Source organism: Fundulus heteroclitus, chromosome 20, assembly GCF_011125445.2.
Source record: "Fundulus heteroclitus isolate FHET01 chromosome 20, MU-UCD_Fhet_4.1, whole genome shotgun sequence".
Taxonomy (NCBI): domain Eukaryota; kingdom Metazoa; phylum Chordata; class Actinopteri; order Cyprinodontiformes; family Fundulidae; genus Fundulus; species Fundulus heteroclitus.
Genome location: NC_046380.1, coordinates 26,292,059 through 26,310,204, shown reverse-complemented (window position 1 = coordinate 26,310,204; position 18,146 = coordinate 26,292,059). Strand labels below are relative to the sequence as shown.

General features: G+C 40.2%; 1 protein-coding gene across 1 annotated transcript; it reads right to left on the bottom strand.

Annotated features, from left to right (window-relative positions):
• Window positions 1–1,601: 1,601 nt before the first annotated feature.
• LOC105939084 (E3 ubiquitin-protein ligase MARCHF9) lies at window positions 1,602–11,481 on the bottom strand. The gene is made up of 4 exons (XM_012881120.3): window positions 9,949–11,481; window positions 5,200–5,355; window positions 4,166–4,358; window positions 1,602–2,185 (listed from the first exon to the last, which is right to left on the bottom strand). Exons 1-4 carry the CDS (start codon window positions 10,297–10,299, stop codon window positions 1,866–1,868), a joined length of 1,020 nt encoding a protein of 339 aa, XP_012736574.2. The 5' UTR covers window positions 10,300–11,481; the 3' UTR covers window positions 1,602–1,865.
• Window positions 11,482–18,146: the final 6,665 nt, after the last annotated feature.

Below are 18,146 nucleotides of genomic sequence, written 5' to 3'. Positions count from 1 at the left end.
GGTTGGACATTCCCACGCAGCTTATACAGGCGTGTAATTGTCTGGTTTCTTTTTACGTTTTCACAATGTCACACAAGGAAACAGTGTCAGGTGTCGCCTGAAACTACATCCACAGATGTCCCTCTATTTAATGCAAATGTTTTGACAGATGAGAAGCTTATAAAACTGTAACATTATTACCTGAGCTTTCCTAAATCGTTTAAAGGCATTACATAATATTAGTGAATGTAAACTTGACTATAAAGAATTTTTTTTTCCTAAAAATAAAATGCCGTTCTCATTATTCATGCATTTAAAAATAGAAATAGTTCTGGTTATCCTTCACTGAACAAAAACAGAACATGTTCAGTCTGATTTAAAGTTAGACAGTAAGATAAAAATATATATTTTATTTTATAGTGATTGTATAAATCTGGTTTCAACTATAAATCCTTTACAAAACCCATAGGATAATTGGGAGAGAAGAAAATAGTATAGAGCAATAGTTAAAGATCCTTTTATTGTTATGACTTGTTATAGAAGATCAGAGCACTATGGTGTACCAAAATATTAAAATTTTTTCCCTACTGTATTCAAATAAAGGTTAGATTTTCTGAATAATTTCAGCGTAAGATTATGCACCTGATAAATAAAAGGAATTTATTCAAAGGCCATTTACACATCTTTACTTGGGGTGCTGACAAAGTTGTCTCCATCTAAATATTCATTTCAAACCCCAGAACACCACGAACAGAAACATTTGTCCTTCATTCAACACGCACTTTAATACAGACATCATTTCAAAACATTTTAACACATGTGCCACAGTCATCTTTTTCTGGAGGTGGGCTTGAACCTTATCTGTCACAACTTTTGTGAGTGTTTTCACGTGTGGGTCTGTCTGTGTTTTGGTCTCTGTGAAGGTACATGTGGGCGAGGTGGGGAGGATTATTAACATCCGTAAACGAGTTTCTTTTCTTTCTTTTTTTTATAAAATAAAGTAAAAAGTGCTGAGTTATATTTTGGAACATTTATGATGGTATAAATTGTAACAAGCTTTATAAATAAAAGGCTTCTCCACATTTTTCTGGGACAGATTCCAGACTTTTCAAGACTCGACTTCTCCAAAGGTCTCCACCCTTTACCTCCATTGACACAAACAATTACTATGATTTTATGACAGATACTTCAGCTGGGGACAGGCTTTGAATATGACACCTGGGGAAACCTTCAACTGAAGGGAAGGAAGAAAGGAACTAAAGAAGGAAGGAAGGAAAGCAGGAATGAAGGGAGAATCAAAGCAGCAACTAAGAAATGACAAGAGGAAAAGTAAAGAAAGGAAGGACACAATTAAGGTAGAAAGGACAGAAGGGAAAAAAAGATTAAGGAGGAAAGGAGGATGGCCACCAGGAAGGAAGGTTATGAAGGAGAGAGGAAGGGAAGGACATGAGTAATGAAGAAATAAAGGGCACGAGGATGAATGAGAAGGAGAAAATAGGGAAGGACATAAGGGACAAAGAGGGGAAGAGGAAAAGGAAGAACAAAATGAAGCAGATGTTTAAAAAAATGGATACTGAATGCAAATTTGAAAATATTTTTCTAAACCCTTGCTTTCATTTTTGATACTTATCCAGACCAGGAGGAGGAATGTTTTACAATCCATTTATTCCTTCCTCTAGAAATGTCTTTTTGAACCAGCAGCCTTTCTCTTTAAAGTGCTAGAAACCACCCGCACAGCGCAGAAACACACGATTCCTCGTGGAACAAAAGAACATATTTTGTCTGTTCAGCTTCAGGTAGTTCTTATGGCACATTAGGATTTGTTTTTATCAGCACTTTTACTCCCTATTCAAGGACCGCAGCACCTTTCTGCTTGTGACCTGGCTTCACACCGTGGTCACCCTCATGACCACCTCCTGGTTGGCACTGTGCATGTTGGAGGGCCTCAGCTGGCTGAGGATGTGCAGGATGGTGTAGCCACAGTGGTGGGTGAGAATAGCCCTGACGTGCCGACTCGTTCTCCTCCCGTCGACTGCGACGCTGTTCGAAAAGTTCCTTTCGACTTGACCGGCGGATTTGCTGCCGGAGCTGACGGAGTCACCCAAATCCTTGGCTTTCTCATAATTCAGCACTTTCCACTGCTGGTTCACTGCCCGCCAGCGCTTAAAGATCCGGTAAACAGATGATCCTTCGTGGATTATAAGGCCTGGGTGTAAAGGACAAAGGGATGTGGGGGGGGGGGGGGTGATTGGGGCAGGAAATAGTCTTATAAACAGACAAACAAGGGTTTGTTCAACAACAACCAGAGAGCAGTAAAAAGTACAGAAGGTGCAGTGTGTACCAGGATTGTGTTTTGGAGATTTACAGCCAAACATGTTGGATAATTAAATCATTTCCCTCTGGGATTATTAAAGTATTTCTGATTTCTGCAAAATAACACACACACAGTCAGGAGCTATTTGGTACTTGATGTGGACTTAGACTGGTAAACTCATTTTACGTTTTACTTTGGTTGGAATATTTTTGAGTGAGCAAGAAATCATGAATCCACCGCTCCAAACACTCGTTTCTAGGTTTCCCTCTCTGCATCTTCAATAGATTATAACTATTGTCTCCTACAACAGAGCGCACTTCCCTTGAGCTGCAGGAAATGCCGACCAACAGGAAAAGAAATGTCTCTTTATGACAAGGAGTGCTCAACTTGGAAGCCAGATAACCTGCCTTGTGCGTGTTCCTGTTGCACGCTGCAGAACTAGTGGGGTTTGATCATTTTCGTTGTTAATGCATAGGCCTGCTGCTGATCCCCAGACTTCAGAGTAATATGTTGGGTTTTTCTGACGTCCAACACAAAGTAGCACCTGACTGTGAAATGGAAGGAAAAGGATTGATGTTTTTCTAAATTTCTTACAAATAAAAATCTGAAAAGTGTGATGTGCTTTTTTTTAAATCAGCCCATGAGTCGATATAGTTAGTAGAGCAAACTTTTACTCTTTTGGATGATGTCACTACCAGCTCGTGTAAAAACTGACATTTATCCCCATTCTTCTTTGAAAAACAGCTCAACCTTTATCAATTTGAATCTCATCAACACCAATTTTTCATTCTACTCGTTTGGTTTTGAATCTGGACAGGGCGATCCTAACCTATAAATATGCTTTGATCTAAACCTTGTAGCCTTGGCAGTATCTGTAGGGCCACTGTCCTGCAGGAAGGTGAACCCCCCCCCCCCCCCCCCCCCCCCCCCCCCCCTAGGGTTGTTCTGTGTTTAGCTCACTTCACGTTCCAGTCAACTCTGACTGGTTACTATGTCCCAGTTGAAGACAAGCCTCCCCACAGCATGATGATGCCACTACCGTGTTTCACAGTAGGAACGATATGTTCAGGATGGTCTGCAGCATTAGCTTTCTACCAGAGAGTTTTGAAGGTAGATCAAAAGGTAACATTTTTGTCACATTTGACCATATAACACCTTCTGCCACGTGCTTTGCTGTGTCCCCTGGAGGCCCTCTCTTCCAATAGGTCCAGATTTCTGGAGTGTACGATTAATTCTTTCTTCGATTCTTCGGGCTGTGTTGAGAATCTCTGCAGCTCCTCCAGAGTTACCATGAGACTCTTTGTGGTTTCTGGTTTGAAGCCCTTCTTACCTGGCTGAGCCATGTCTGGCTAGGTTTTTCACTTGTGTCCATACTCTTTCTACTCTCAGACCGTCTTGTTCAACACCGCTCTCCCAAACCTTGAGATGGGGTTTTAGGAACTAACCCTGCTTCACAATTCTCCACAGCCTTCGCCCTACTGTGGTCCTGAGTCTTCATGATCCTGTTTGAACACTAATGTTCTCAAATAGACTCCTGAGTCCTTCGAGGAATGCCGGTATCTATACTGGGAGTTAAGTACCCAGAAACATGCTCTATTTATTAATTAGGTGACCTCAGAAGGCAATTAATTGATCACACAGAATGTTATTTAGGGGTTTTAGCGTAAACTGAACTTGGCATAGTTCAGTTTGTAAAACACTTAGAGAACTATGTATCCTTTCCACTTCACAAATATGTCCTACTTTTTCTTGATCTTTCCTAATAAATCATACGAAATGACACTGATGTTTGCCATGGTGATAAAAACTTGAGGAAACACTTCAAAAAGGTTTAACCGCTGGATGACACAATTCAAAGCCCCGGTCTCTCACCTACACATACTACGTCCATGAAGCCGTACATGGTGTAGCATATCTGAAACAGGAGGTCCTGCCGCTGCCATTTGGCCGAGGGGCTGAGCGACGACCACACCAACCAGGAAATGCTGGCGAACAGGAACAGAGAACCCAGGACGATGGCAGCAATCTGCACCCTCTCAATCACAGTCAGAGAGATGGCCTGCCACTGGACACAAAGATGAAGAAGGTCACGATAGATAGATAGATAGATAGATAGATAGATAGATAGATAGATAGATAGATAGATAGATAGATAGATAGATAGATAGATAGATAGATAGATAGATAGATAGATAGATAGATAATATAGAATGAGACAGGGTAGAATATTGATAGTATAGATGGATTGTAAGCCTTGAGGTTCATATTTCTTTATTTTGAATGCAACTTGTAAAATTATGAACTTGTTTAGTTTGGAAAAATGTCCAAGATTAATAATTTTTGCTGCTTTTCCCCCTTACAACTACCACTGTGAGAGGTAACAATAACTATGACATAAATGTGAGGTGATAATTTCAACAAGACGCTCTTCAAAATGGGAAAGAGCAAACAATTTAAAACAAGCTGTGTCAAGCATGGCTGTACCAGGACCCCAATGTGCCCCCTCCCGCTCCCCGCGTGGTCTAATGGGACACACAGGTCTGTAAGTATGTCTGTAAGATCTGCTTCCTGTTCATCAAATAAATGTGGTTCCTGTTAAGAGGAAAATATTTTAATTAGAGAAGACTAACAATACAATAACTCTGTCTCAGCGCATGATGACAGGAGTAAGTCATATTGTTGCTGTGCTCTGTGTATAAAGTCATGCTGACTTTATAATCAGTGAATCTCGCACACCGACTGCTACATTTTTTGTAATTATGTAAAATGACATAAAGAATTTGCTTTCTGAGACACAACTTGGTGGCCCAAAGCCAAAACCTGATCCACCCATCAATCCCCCTTTTGGTTCTCCAATAATCTTTTCCACAATCATCATAACAGACTCAGGTCGCATGAGAGAGTACCTGCAGCGGGTTTTTGGTGCTAATGGCCAGGACCTGGTACTTGAAGTAGCAGAGCTCACAGCTCCAGGAGCCCCTCTCGCTGATCCAGCGGATCAGGCAGGACTGGTGAGTACAGCGCACGGAGCCGTCACAGCGACAAGGGCTCAACAGCTCCCCCTGCAGGACAAAACACATGGCTGCAACAGGGACACGTTGTTGGGTTGCTTGTTGCGACGTAAAAAAATTAAATAAAGAAATAGATTAACATCTCATCCACAAATTTAAACCCAACACCGTTGATAATATTACAGGGATTTTTTTTCTGCAGGTTGGGGTTTATTTATTTATTTTTTTAAACTGACGGTTTTAATCAAATCTGTAAATCACATCATAGTTTCTCAACATAAATACACAGATACAGCGCTAACTGAACTTGTTGACACTTTCAGGCCTTTCATGTAAAGGCCTTGAAAAATAAAATAATCTCAGCCAAGAATATGTTTGGGTAACTAAATAACTGGAGTACTTCTTACTTCTAACATAAACACCAGTGTCATGTTTGAGAACCCAAGAGTAACAAAAGCAATTTTACTAAAATTAATTTTTTTTTTAAATGCAGATCAGAGTTTCAAGGAACTTTCAATTTGTAACCGAGATTTTTGTGTCTCCGAGGGGGTTTAAATATGACCTGCCAGCGAGACCCAACCCCTCCCCCATGTAAACTATTCAAAGTGGGAAAGACAAGAGAACCTCTTATAAAGTTGAGGCAGATGTGATCTTTTAAAGTTTGGAGAAGATTATGACAAAATAGGGACTCAACCTCAGTCAGAACAATGATTAAAAAGCTTAAATAACAGAGATAGTGACAAACACGGCCATCAGGTCTCCACAGTTATTGCCACTGATTCATCTTTGGATTCAATTCAATGGGTTTTTAACATCCTATTGCACTTTTTTCTCTCTGAGTCTCTGTTTGGTGAATCTGCTTCACTGAAACTTTTGATTTAGATGGACAGAAATAGATCAATGTGCAAAAGTGCATTTGAACTACAATTTCACAGTCTCTGCGTTTACTATACCAGCACTGATCTGTGCCCGTAACGCACAGCGATAAACGATCTTCTTCAATGACGAGCAAGAGCCGATACCTCCACGTTTATTTTAAGAACCCTTTGATATCGCTGACTCTTTGTCTTCTCTTCGACATTTTCACTTGAATTATTCCTGTTTAGTGCAGCTTCACTGTCATGCTTTGATCTAGTACTTTGAACATGATTTGTATTCCTACATTTTTGACAACTGCAGAAGTGTTGTTGCTTTCCTGCTCTGGAAAGGTAAATGCTACAAGAAAGTGCTTTTTGAAAAAAAAAAAATTACATAAAAATATGAGTGAAGTGTAACTTCTCAGCAGATTACAGTATTAGACCATAAATCACTGTAAACGTCTCGGTAGAAGACGGTTGCATCTTATTTTTAGAAGCCTATTTCTTTGCTGTTTTCACTTCTATTTATCCATGCTTTGGTAAACTGGTGTATGTGTGATATATTGGTTTAAAATCTGCTACATCTTGCAGGTGTAATTGGTGCGCCAGTGTGCCAACATTAAGTTGTCCCTGATTACTAGTTTTATACCACAGTAAACATGGATTTCTTTCTTTTTGGGTAAATTCTCCTAACAACATTTTTTAAATGTATTTATTTTAACCAGTTTGGTTGCTCTCCTGTGGCAATACTAACACTTAGATCAAGCTCAGTGGAGCTAAATCAGATTTAGATATCCATATTTGCTGTATTGTTTTTGGAAATTAATTTTTTTTTCAAGATAGCAATTATATAGACATTAAACTCTGAAAGATATGAAATCACAGTAATATGTAGGATAATGTGGGGACTAATAAACATATTACTACCCCTTGAACTGACAGGGTGGACAAGGAGAGCATTAATCAGAGAAGCAGTCAGTGGCAACTCTGGAGGAGCTACAGAGACCCACAGCTCGGGTGGGAGGCAGGACGCCCATGAGCTGTTTACGATGGGAAGGTAACGCTGCACCGCAGTGGAGAAACCTGGTGGCGGCGGCTTTATGCTGTGGGGACGCATTTTCCAACAAAAACTAAAAAAGGGTAGCTGGTCAAAGTTGAAGGGAAGATGGATGTAGCTTCCTACAGGGCATACTGGAAGCAAATCTGTTAGAGTCTGCAAAAGGCTGGGAGGACAAACCCTGCACTTGTAACCAGAGCTACGATTGCACAGTTTAGATCAAATAATTTGAATGTGTTAGAAAGGCTGAGTCAAAGCTCTGATCTAAATTCAATTGGTCACATCTAGCAAGTGTTAAGAACCACAGCCTGAACTGCAGACAATTAAATGCAGATTAAAAAAAGAAGTGTCATTATGAGGCATTCATGATCCACCTGCTGGTGTATATTTCTGAATAGACTTAACCTTTCCTCATGATACGTTCTCCTCCGTCCTCCAGGGAAATCAAAAAACATCTGGAGTGATTTTTTTTTATTTATTTTTTTTTTTACTGTTTTTTTTTTTTACTGCTCTCAGTCTGGCAAACCTGTTGTCTGACTGACTCTACAGGATGTGAGAGGTCTTTAATTAGTTTTATATCTGAAGAGGAAAGAAAAACTTTGTGACACAATCTAGTCCCTGCCTTTAACGAGTTCAGACCAGCGCTTTGTGGAAATGGTATTTAGAAAGAAAATTGTATTAACTCACGCCTACGTCCTCCCTTGTTCTAGACCAGAAGTCGGCAACCTTTTCAATTAAAAGAGACACATCTGCTCCCGGCTGCAACACAATAAAGATTTGTCTAGGGGGGAAAAAAAAGGATTTACACTAAATAAATATGCTTTATTTGGAAGGGGCATGAAATTCAACTATATATTTTTTTATTTTAAACCAAAATTAATTATCTTACTTTGCAAAGGGGATTTTTTATTTTATTTTGTAAAGTTAAAAAAACATAAAATTACTTTTTAATGCATTGTATCATTGGTGTCCTTCTGTTGCAAATATTGTATGCAGAAATTACATAAAAAGACACAGAAGGACTGCTAAAAACACCCTTCCTTATTGCCCTTATAGTTTAAAAAAAAAAAAAAAACATTTATTTTGTATTGTAAGAGCCAGAGGGAAGGGGCCAAAAAGCAAAATTTCTGCTAAAGGCCTTTAGAATTTAGGCCTTTAGCAGAATTCCCATTTGCCAGTTATGAAAGGTTTTTACACTTCTTAAAATTAGATAACTTTAATAAAAATTTAAAGCAGGCTCAGCACTTTCAAAAGTGACCCGAAATTGAAACGTTTGGAGACGTAAATATTGAGAAATGCCCCCCGCCCCCAAAGGCCTGAGGCTGGGCCTGCGCAGCAGCTTGGTTCGATGCTTTGGGAAAGCTCTGATAAACCTGACAGTAAATACAGAACTCTTTTTACTACTACTTTTACACATTTGGTCAAGTTACAACCACAAATTGTAAGTTATTTTGTGGGGGTTTTATAGGACAGACCAACACACAGCAGTGATTAACTGTCAAGTGAAAGAAAAAAATTAGAAAACTTAAAAAATTACAGTGAGGAGGAAGCATGGATAAGGAAGAATGCATTGTTGAGAGAAAACTGTAAGAAATCCTTTTTGTAGCCAGACAGGATGCTGAGTGGATGAAGGTGCTCCCATCACACGACACCAAAACTGAATTTTCTGGTCAATGCATGTTATGTGGGGTGGAAAATTTACATTTTATATCCGCACAACCCATGACATACAACCTCAGCTGCACTGGAAGGGTTTGAATCAATGAACATTTATATATTGGATGAAGTCCAGACCTAAATCCCACCGAGAATCCATACCTAGACTTGATCAGCTCAGTTCACAGACGCTCCCTTTCCGCTGTGTCTGAGCTTGAGCTGTTGTACAGAAAAATATTTCAGTCTCTAAATGTGCAAATCTGCTGGACATACCCCCAAAAGACTTGCAGCGTTAATGTAAGCAAATAGGGTTTTGACAAACTATTGTCTCAGAGAGGCTGAATACAAACCTATAAAACCATTTTTTGGATACATAAAAGCAAAAAAAAAAAAAAGAAAATCATATATTCTTTTTCCTCCAGCTTAACAGTTCAGTGCTGCGTTGTGCTGGTCTCTATCATGCTGTTTTTTTTTTTGTTTTTTTTTGTCCTCAGACTATTCTTAACAGATGCCCTTTGTCTACCTGCAGCTATTATTAGTTCACTACTGATAGCTCTGTTTGGTTTAATCTTAGTCACTGTACAACGTGGCTTTGAAATCAGGGCACATAATTTGTTACAGAAAAATGACTCTGAAAAGCAAGCACAGCCAAAATCTTGGGTACGGTTGGAGTCGTTTTACCATCAAATGGATGTGTGTGAGACCTTCAAAGCCTGGGGTGTATTTTGTGACCTAAACCTGCTTCATTTCTGACCCGTCTGCGGTGTTCCTTGGTCTTCATGATGTTGTTTGTTCCTTAATGTGCTTTAACAAACCTGTGAGGCCTCCAAGAAACAGCTGGAGAATAAACTACAGGCAGGCTGACGCTAGGCTGGATTTTATTATGGGGTATCAGACTGAAAGGGTCTGAATACGAACGCATGGCCCATGTGTTATATTTTGATTTGTAAAACTCATTTTCTTCCCACTACCAAACCCATTTATCTCAGTCAACCATATTTAACCAACCTGTCCTGATAATGACAGCATCAAGGATTCTGCCCCTCCCTGTCCCTTTAAAGCACAAACGTTCACCTTTTCTGGCCCCTGGAAGCAGATCCGGCACTGCTGCGCTTGCATCCCACTCTCAGAGAGACTTGGCAGCGAGGACGCATCCACACCTCCTCCTCCTCCACCCTGGGGTCTGGCTCCCTCTTTATCCTCAAAGGCCAGGCTGCGGGGCCGGGGAGCCGACCCATAGTACTCCTCCTCATCGTCCTGGTGGGAGCAGCTCATCTGTGGCCAGCCACAGCCACCGATGGTGAACCCTCTCATCCTGGTCCGCTGTGGGTCTGTGCCTGGGTCAGTCCTCCTGCTTGATTCTGAGTGCATCAGCAGCAACACTTTGAGTTCATTGAAAACCATTCGAAGACGATACTTGAACATGTCTCAGCAGCTTTACAGCACAGGCACAGCCCTTTTTGTTAGTTTTCCCTCCCAAAACATCCTCATGGTCATTATTATTAGCAGTATTCCTGCTACTATGTATCTCAGTAAACAGTTCACATCTTGTGACATTAAAAAACTACAAATCCGGATTGAAAAAGCATGCTCGAAACATGATAGGCTGTCAGATCAGCCCGTGGCCCTTTGCATATCCTGTTGTTATAGCATGTGCACTGCGATCCGACCAATGGGGAACGACTACTGTTTTTCCTTCATGGATGGAGGCGTTTTCTGTTTTCTGGGATTCAATTACAGGACCCCAAAAAAACAAAAAAAAAACCAAGGAGCCCTGAGCCAAACAGTTAGAATTGAAAGGACCAGCTGAGATCCAGCAGGTTCAAAAGGGCCCAACAGATGTTTTGGATGATAATTAAAATCAGGAGGTCTCCAAGGTGTTTTCCTCAAAATGTGCTCCGCCTGAATAGGGGAATCAATTTGGGTCTCAAATGGAGGTTGGTCGCCTATAAAATCCCACTGATTGAAGCCATTTATGTCAGAGTTTTTCATTACACAACAGAGGAGGCGAGCAGCACGTGGGAGTCCTTTGTTTCTCCGCGGTGGCATCCATCACTTCCCTGCTGTCTCTGCGGGCATTGTCCCACACCTTGTCCTCCTCAAACAGCTCCACGTCGTAAAGTTTCCCCTCTCTCTTGTTTGTTTTAAATCGGTTTTGTTTCATCCAACGCGACGATGGAGCATTGCGTGTCGGTTTAGCGTCAGCTCTTCCCCCAGCCGTCCCTGCGCCGTAAACACAGAAAGGCGATGAGAGGAAGCGAGAGCAGGATTCCTCCAAACACGAAATGTGCCGAAATTACGCAGCAACTGCCCATGGTGGCTCGGTTAAAGCGGCCGCGCACCATCCTCAGCGCATCTTTCCCGTGCAGGCCCGCAGCGGTGGAGTGCCTCTTCACATGGCGGCCCCCCCCCCCCCCCTGGAGATCCTGCTCCCTTTCTCCGCGCTTACCCTGCAGGATGCTGACACTTGATTTTCTTCTCCCCCCCTCAAAAAACAAGGAACTTCCTCGCCCGTGAAGCCCACGGCGCTCGGCTGAGGCAGCCCTCGCCCCGTCCACTGTGGGCGGCGTGAGGCTGGAGCCGCTGTCCAACGTGCTGATGTTCACGTGACGTGTCGGCCACGTGCTCGTTCATCCGCGTTTGGCAGAAGATACCTCCAGGTTTTCAGGCTACAACACCGCGTCGCCTCCGTGGGAAATAAAACATGCTGACAAAGGCAGGAGATATCTAAATACGTTAAAATTTTATCCAAAAGTTTTGTTTTTTTGTTTTTTTTGCGTTGTTTGAGTAAAAAAACAACTTGTGTGTTGTTTCTATGCACAGACAAGTGTTGGATTTGCGATGTAAAATGGGATATTGTGACCTAACCAGTTACATAGGAGGCTGTTTGGAGGGGAAACCATGGAAAGCCAAAGTTGAAGAAGCTGTTCGCAGAATGGAAAGTTGAGGGGAAGGAAAAAGTGTGGCAGAACTTAATAAGGCAACAAAAGCATAGCCTCGACATTAGCTACAATTGTCACAAATCTTGTGTTAAGCCACTCCTGACAACATCATACCTGGCATTTGCAGAAAAAGAAAGCTTGGGACTGTTGCACAAAGGTCCAAAATCCTCTTTTCAGATGGCAGTAAAGTTTGCATTTCGTAATTTTTAACTAGATAGCATTGCTATCTAGTTAGAAATTACATGGTTTGTTTCAAATTCAGCTCAAATCGATTGAGTTAATAAAAATGACCATGCCGCAGAGGTCATTCTCAGTTAGACAGTAGAGCCAATCTTAGTGGATTACTACTGGAAATTGGTCAGGGTCTATAAAGTAAGCTCACCTGATTGAATTATGTTGGGGACTTTGCAGCAATTTATACATGCTGAGCAAGCATGTGGTGACTGTGGAGAGAAAAAACCTTCCTTTCAACAGGAGGAAACCGTTCCCAGGATCAAACTCACTGTGAGTGGCTACCTGCTGTGGTCAACTAAGGACAGGAGGCAGACACAGAAGGGCTTGTCCAGGGGGACAATTTTCATGGGACAAAACAAAAAACCTTTCAGTGAAGGTTCAGAGAGTGAAAAACCACCTCTGTGTAGCTGACAACATTTCACCAAACTGCATCTGAAGCATGGGACTTATTCAATAGATTACCATATTCATAAAAAGGTTCAGTTAATGTATCGCCTTAAAATATTTAAATGGGGTTTTTGGACCAACAAAAATTTTAAGTGTGATAAAAAAAAGGGAACAGTCACTGGACTAATGTTTTTATACAGGATACCAGCCTGAAGGAGGATCTGATCTAGATCTTGTAAAAGTTATTCTGTAACTTATTGGAGTATAGAAAATAAACCATGATCCCCGTAAAATGGTTTCTTTTATTCTGTTAGATATATTCCCTTATTTTTTGGTTGGCTCATCTGGTTGGTGCTTTATCCTTCAAGTAGGAAAGTGTTTGAGGTTGCAAATTTAAGGCTTTTAGTTTGGGAACGTTGCTACAAGAGCATTATTTTCAAGACAGTTTTGTACTTTGTCAGATGTAAAGCTTTTTGTTTTCTTAATCTTTAGTTATACTCTGTAAACACTAAAACAGGAAATCTTTTATTATGAAATGATGCACAGGCAACTTAGTAATTATTGTGAACCAGTGGTTTTGCAATGTCTTGCTTTACGAGCGCTGTTTGTTGTTGTATTGATAAGAAGCTTCTATGTTTGCTTCTGTCCAGCCAGTTTTCTTCCTGGTAATGTCAGATGACAGCAGGACAAACATTGTTTCAAATTAGTTTCTTGGGTCTGTTGCGATATTATAAAACTTTCATTTTGATTATGAAAAATGTTGACATGTCTTTTTTACATGCATGTTTTAATGAACTGCTTTTAGAACTTTGAGCTACCAGTGAAATACAATAAATATATTAGTTAATTTTAATACAAATTTTGATGAACTTCAAATCAAAATATTAAGTAAATGGAACAGCTTTTTATATTAAGTAGCAGTCTTGCTGTCAGTTTCGTTTACCAAGAATTTCAGGAGTAACTACTCAATCTGCTGTTTTTTACTTTTTTCTTTTTTCACTTGAAATTTTATATGTTACCATGCCATCTATAATTATTCATGTCAACTCAATTAGTCTTAGTGTTTGTTGCAGTTGATTAAGTATATTTAATAGATTTGACTGATTTTCAATCAATGTTTTTAATGGTAAAAATGTTGCACTAAAAACATTAAGTAGGTGTTAGTTTTCATTTTTAGAGTGCAGATTGCCAGAATCTGCAAAGTAAAGAACAGATAAGACAGGAGGAGTGAAAAGAGGGAGGTGTGGATAAACAGAAGATCCAGGGGCGGTTAGTCAGCTGTGCTGAGCGGCGTCACAAACTGCTTTCGTTAGTAACAATACTTTGCATGTGGCAATCTGTAATTTTCATTAAAGAAAATCATAAATAAAGAACACTCAAAACATTGGATGGTGAAATAATTCAAGTGCATGAGCTGTTGATGATTAATTGGCTTTTCATTTTAGCAGCCCGCATCAAAAGGCTGATTGTGAAGGTTGAGCTGCTTATTGCTGCTCTCAAATCACACTTGAACAGCTTGACAGGGTTATCAAAGTCATTTGTATTGTTGCCGTGTTGCTTGGTATTAAAAGTACGAGCAAAAGTCAATTACTCAGACAGGAAGTTTGAATTTCAACCGATCTTTGTCTTGACTGAAGCTATTCTGATGTTCTTCAGCAGCGCGACGCTGGGATGGGACTGCGGTGGACATCCAGGAAGCATTGATGTGAGCTTTAATCCGACGCGCTGTTAATTATTGATCTGCGGGCCTGCTAACTCTAATGAACCTCTCTCCTGCAGCCATAGCAGCGTTCCACAGGGAGTCCCCCATGAGAGGCAATTTTCTAACAGTGTTTGATGGCTTCTGTGCCTGCAGTAGAAATAACTACGTTCAACTTCTACAGAATCGCCTTTCTTCACATTTTCCCAGTGAAAATGTTCAACTCACTTGCACAGATAAAACGCACAACACCAAAAACATCTCCTCCTCCGTCCCGCTTTAATACCACAGCATGCAGTTAGGCTTTGATGCAAATTCTTGAATGGTTGACAGCCCTCCCAGAAATATTATTCAGCCAGGCAGACGTGTTGGAACACACTTTCAGAGCTTCTTTCTCCCATTTCATACGTTTGCAGCATATTTATCATGCATGGTTTACGCCTACAACTACTGTAATTGTTTCTGTGGTTTATCAAACATTCTGCCTATGTGACAGTTGCAATTAATTTAGATAAGAGCTTTTGGTTTAAAAGCCTCAAGAGATGGAGTCTTTTTTTTTCTGCCTTCATGTTAGAAATGTCAACCTTAGCCTGGAAAAAAACATAAAAAACTAAAATAAATGTGTCTTTTATTGTAGTACCATAATCTCACACTGCTAAATTTGGAAAAATCCAACTTTTAATTTCAGTGCATTTATTCAGTCGGGGGGTCAGGTGAAACAAATGCAGCTACCTGAAAAAGAATCCCTTTAAAACAAATGCAAATCAAGCATTTTTTTTTATTTGCTATTTGTTTTTAAGGTTGATTAGAACATATTCCAGAAATTTCTAATTAGTAATCCGTGATTTTCTGTATTTCTGGGACGTAAATGCTGTTTGATGTGACGTGGGGGTCCCTTTCTATTACGTAACCACCGGCCATTAAGCCTGTATTTGTGTTGCCACCAGGCACAGTTAGAAAACCTTAGGAAAAAGTGGCATCTTGGCGTCACCCAGCCTGTATAAAAACTAGGGATGCAACAATATCAAAATTTCGGCCGATATCTATATCCGATATTAATATTCTTGTTATGTGCGATAACCAATGTTACACACATTTACCTTTCTGGGAATGATCAGGCTGAAAACTATGCTAACTGGATTTTTTAATGTGGGTTATAGTCTAGACTTACATGAAGCTTTTTGTATTTCGACATACTGTGCCTTTTGACATACGAAAGACGACATAAATGAAGATGCAATGCACTACTGTCACATGGGCAAAAAAACAAAACAAAACAAAACAGCATGACTAACCCCCTCCTCTCCCCCTCCTGAAACCCTGGCACCAATGGACAACTAAAAATAAACATCTGTTATTAATATCGGTGCAGTTTTACTTATCGGACCAATACCGATATTTTAAAAATGACTAACATTGGCCGACAGCGATGTTAAAGTTAAATTTTTCTGGAAAAGTACAAAACGTAAGTCCTATTTGTAATTACTGCCCATGCACAAGACCTTCTTACCTGCTCTTCAGGCGGATTGCGTGAAGAAAATCTCCCAAATCCACTCTGGTCTTGTTTCTCGAAGCCGAAAAAGATCGTCCACTATACCTTTAATGCCGATGTATTGTGCATCCCTAATAAAAACCATCAGATGTAACTTATATGCCAGCGAGTTGCTGCAAGCTCCATTTTTTTCTCTTTGATTGTATTTCAGGTGTGAGCATACATAAGCAAAGATTCAAGCCTGCCAAGTAGTGCTTCAAGGCACCCCTTCCATTGCGATATCAATCATAGTGAGATTTTATATATATGTATTTCAGCAACTTGCAGCAAGTTACTGTTACGAGGCTTTGCTCCTCGGCTAAAGCAGGAACTGTTTTTAGCCATGGAACTATGCAAAATGTTTCACCATGACATTTGGAGACATCGTCTCATATGAAAAGTGTGGAAAAATAGCGATGAGATTAAATAGGATTCATTCGAACGTAGCTGAAAGTTTAATGACCCAGTTGTAACGGTGTTAAAACACTGATTATTAAAGTCACGCGGTGGTCTTTCATAGGCAAAGCAGTCGCTAGCAGCTGGTTTCTTCCTCCTGCAGTGAAATGGTGTGGAAGTGCCGTTCCCACTGTACTACGGCCTCCATTGGTTCTTCACAGTGTGTGCTCCCCTGCCCCCCCAGCCTGCAGCAGGGGCTCAAATGCACGAGCCGTGGCTGGGGAGGGAACTGTAAAAGCTCCAAAAGACTGTAAATGGATTTGTTGAGCGGGACACAAAGCACTTAAGCTGTGACCGTCCAACTGGGATTTTATTTATAGACAACCACAAGTCCACTATTGATGCTGTTGACTTGATCACATGAGTCACGGAGGAAGACGCTTCAGTCACTTTGAACCCAGTAAATGTAAAGGACAACAATTAAAACTGAGTCATCATCATATTTAAAGGGGGAAAAAATCATTAATCAGGGTTACAAACTGAAACTGCATTTAGTTTATTTTTTCCTTGAATGTTGGCTCTGTCTTTGCCAGCCTTAGTAAATTATTAAAGAGCTGTTTTTGGGGGGGGGCTCTTTGATCCTCATCTCAGATGCCTTTGCTTTTGTAAAAGCACACAAAATAATAGTTTTTCATGATATCAAAACGCCAGCAAGCCCATTGCGTTTTTTTTTTTTTTTGCCTAAATATGATCACAAGATGCTTTGCAAAAGGATTCACCCGACTTAGCATTTTTCATGTTTTGTTGCCTCACAACCAGGACTTAAAGTGGGTTGTTTGAATATTTTCACCAATTCATTCACAGAACATTTGATGGTGCTCTGGATGTTTTTATAACCCCACCCTGACTGTGCTTCTCAATACAACTTTGTCCCTGACTTGTCTGAAGAGCTCCTCGGTCTTCATGGTGTGATGCCTCTTGCTCAGAGGTCCTGCAGCCTCTGGGCCCTTTCAGAAAAATTGTGTTTATACTGATAGATCATGTGACACTTGGATTTCACACAGCTGGGCTTCATCCAGCGAATTATGTGAGTATTGAAGGTAATTGGTTCCACCAGAACTTTTCAGGGGCTTTGTAGAAAAGGGTCAGATTTCAGTCTATTTATCTATTTTTGTGTTATTTCTATTAGAATTATCTTTCCCGTTTCGCTTCATCAGCTTTGTGCAGATCCATCACATAAAATGAGCAGAAGAAAATGTCAATTACAGGCTGGAATGTAATAAGTAAAAGGCAGTGGGGGTGTGAATACTTTTGCAAGGCACTGTACGTTCAGAACAATACAGGTAATTTTTCATGATTCTCTAAATTACTTTATTTTGCATTTTAAAACTAAATGTTGCATAAAAAAGTGTACATTTTTATACATACATTTTTTTTTTTTTTTTTCAAAAATGAACTGAATGTGCAGAAAGATGTGCTTTGCTCATGTTTTGTGGCTCTTAGAAGTGTATACACTCCTGTTTAAAATGCCAGATTTTTGAAATGCGATAAAAACAAAGTACTGTGACATTTACTGGATCTGACCTGGTTGCTCGAGCGTACACACCCTCATAGTATCTGCACCTTACATCCTAATTTAACAGCATTTGCCTGTTGTACCTTGTAAATGTTCTCCAAATCAAAGTAACCCCAGTGCATGATGCTGCCACCACCGTGTTTCAATGTGTGATATGCTGTTGCGTTCTTATGTCAAACTTGCATGATGACCAGGCGAGGATTTTTTTCCTGCTCAGAAACTCTGCTCTTTTATTCCAGACATACAGAGAAACAGCTTCAGTCTGATATTTTCATTACTAATGGCGAAAAGTCCTGTTTTTATGTGGCTGTCCAGTTATGGATGACTACCTGTAACCAGTTTTAGTATGTTCAAAAAACAAACAAATCTCTGGTTATGTCAAAAACAGAACTGTATCCATTTTTGATGTTTTTATGTTTCACTGTTTGTTTGTAGATGTTGTCAATATTATGTTGTGTTATTTTAAATGTAAATTAGCATTAGCTGTTGCTATTGCACTATGACGCA